Below are 2,360 nucleotides of genomic sequence, written 5' to 3'. Positions count from 1 at the left end.
GAGCATCCCTGAGACTGCAGATAAGGATCTGGGCAGGAACAGGACCAGGAGCATCCCCCAGCCCTTGGATAAGGATCTGGGCTGGAGTAAGAACAGGAGCATGCCCCAGTCCCTGGATAAGGATCTGGGCTGGAGCAAGACCAGGATCATCCCTCAGACTCCAGATAAAGATCCAGGCTGGAGCAGGACCATGGGCATCCCCCAGCCCCTGGATAAGGATCTGGGCTGGAGCAGGACCAGGAGCATCCCTCAGCCTCTGGAGAAAGATCTGGGCTGGAGCAGGACAAGGAGCATCCCCCAGACTCCAGATAAAGATCCAGGCTGGAGCAGGACCATGGGCAACCCTCAGCCTCTGGATAAGGATCTGGGTTGGAGCAGGACCAGGATCATCCCTCAGCCTCTGGAGAAAGATCTGGACTGGAGGAGAACCAGCAGCATTCCCCAGCCCTTGGATAGGGATCTGGGCTGGAGCAGGACCACAGGCATCCCCCAGACTCCAGATAAAGATCTGGGCTGGAGCAGGGCCAGGAGCATCCCCCATCCCTGGAAAAGGATCTGAGCTGGAGCAGGACCATGGGCATCCCTCAGCCTCTGGATAAGAATCTGAGCTGGAGCAGGACTGGGCCTGTCTCCGGTGTCCCCGGTGGGGGTGGTGGTGGCACTCACGGCCTCATCCTGCTCGGGTGCTTGGGTGCCCACGATCTCCTCCACGTAGTTGGCCGGGAACCAGAGCTGCTTCTTGCCCCCGTAGTCCCCGCGCCACCTGCAAGGGGTCAGAGGGTCAAGGCGGGCGGACGGATTTCGGGGAAGGGGCCGGGGGCGTCCGAGCTGTGGGCGGGGCCGGGCGGAGGAGGGATTTGGGGGGGGGGACAGAGAAGGAGGAGGCGGTTAAAACCCACTGGGGGACGATCCGGGGGATCCCCCGGGGCGTCCCCTCCGCCTCCCGGCCCGCGGTGACACCCGTGGGTGCGCGTGATGCCCTCACCAGCCGCCGTCCTGCTTGTCCACGTTGTGGATGATGGCCTGCTTGCAGAACGACAGCTCGTCCTCCCGCTGCGCCTTGTAGTCGTAGAGGGCCTTCACCGTGCACTGGGACACAGTGAGAAGGACACAGGTCACTGCCTGTCACCACCTGTCACCACCCCCAGAGCCTCCAGGCCCGGCCTTGGCGCTCCCGAGGGTCCCACCCCCCCGAATTGTGGGATCTTACAGGGTTGGGATGGCCCCCGTTCCAAGCCCACCCTGCCATGGGTAGGGATGCCTCCCGCTAGAGCAGGTTCTTCAAGGAGAAGGGGCTGGGTGGGTGTGGGGTCGGGAGCGTCCCACTGTCCTGCTCCAGAACAGATCCGTATCCAGAGGCAGTGGGAAGCTCCTGGATTGGGGCTGGAGCAGCACCGTGAGCATTCCATAGCCTCTGGATAAGGGTCCGGGTTGGAGCAGGGCCAGGAGCACCTCCCAGACTTGGGATAAGAGTCTGGGTTGGAGCAGGGTCAGGAGTGTTTTCCAGACTCTGGATAAAGGTCTGGGCTGGAGCAGGGCCAGGAGCATTTTCCAGACTCTGGAGAAGGGCCTGGGTTGGAGCAGGGCCAGGAGCGTTTCCCAGCCTCTGGATAAGGGTCTGGGTTGGAGCAGGGCCAGGAGCATTTTCCAGACTCTGGATAAAGGTCTGGGCTGAAGAAGGGTCAGGAGCATTTCTGAGACTCTGGATAAAGGTCTGGGCTGGAGCAGGGCCTGGAGCATTTTCCAGCCTCTGGATTAGGGTCTGGGCTGGAACAGGGCCAGGAGCATCCCACAGCCTCTGGATAAGGGTCTGGTTTGGAGCAGGACCAGGAGCATCCCACAGCCTCTGGATAAGGGTCTGGGCTGGCACTGGGCTGGCAGCATCCTACAGCTTTGGGATAAGGATCTGGGCTGCAACAAGACCATGAGCATCCCACAGCCTCTGGAATAAGTGTCTGGGTTGGAGCAGGACTGGGAGCATCCTCCAGCTTCCAGAAAAGGGTCCAAGCTGGAGTGGGGCCAGGAGCATCTCCCATTCTCTGGATAAAGATCTGGGCTGGAGCAGGACCCTGGTTTTGAACATCCAACCTGACTTGGAACACTTCCAGAGCTGGGACATCCACAGCCTCCCTGGACAATCTGTTCCAGTGTCTCACCACCCTCACAGGGAAGAATTTCTTCCCAATATCTCACCCAAATTTCCCCGCTTTCAATTTGTATCCCTCATTCCTTGTCCTATCACTACAGTTCCTGACAAAGCCTCAAGTCCTAAAAACCTCCAGGACTAGAGACTGGGTCAACTCCAAGGTCAGGCCAGTCCCAAAAACCTCCAAGGATGGAGATTGTGGCAGCTCCAGGAC

General features: G+C 60.1%; 1 protein-coding gene across 1 annotated transcript in view; it reads right to left on the bottom strand.

Annotated features, from left to right (window-relative positions):
• Window positions 1-2,360, bottom strand: part of LOC113981350 (1-phosphatidylinositol 4,5-bisphosphate phosphodiesterase gamma-1-like) — a gene marked incomplete at its 3' end in the record, with an annotated part of 28,217 nt that overhangs the window by 7,056 nt on the left and 18,801 nt on the right. Inside the window, exons 22-23 of the mRNA XM_027708698.1 lie at window positions 986-1,089; window positions 667-763 (exon numbers count right to left, since the gene is read on the bottom strand). Coding sequence (XP_027564499.1) covers window positions 667-763; window positions 986-1,089 — 201 coding nt within the window. The remainder of the gene's footprint in view (window positions 1-666; window positions 764-985; window positions 1,090-2,360) is intronic.

The sequence above is a fragment of the Neopelma chrysocephalum genome, unplaced genomic scaffold, assembly GCF_003984885.1.
Source record: "Neopelma chrysocephalum unplaced genomic scaffold, ASM398488v2 Primary Assembly neopelma1_96491, whole genome shotgun sequence".
In the NCBI taxonomy this organism is placed as follows: Eukaryota; Metazoa; Chordata; class Aves; order Passeriformes; family Pipridae; genus Neopelma; species Neopelma chrysocephalum.
Note: the sequence above shows the minus strand (reverse complement) of the source record. Positions and strands in the feature narration are given on the sequence as shown.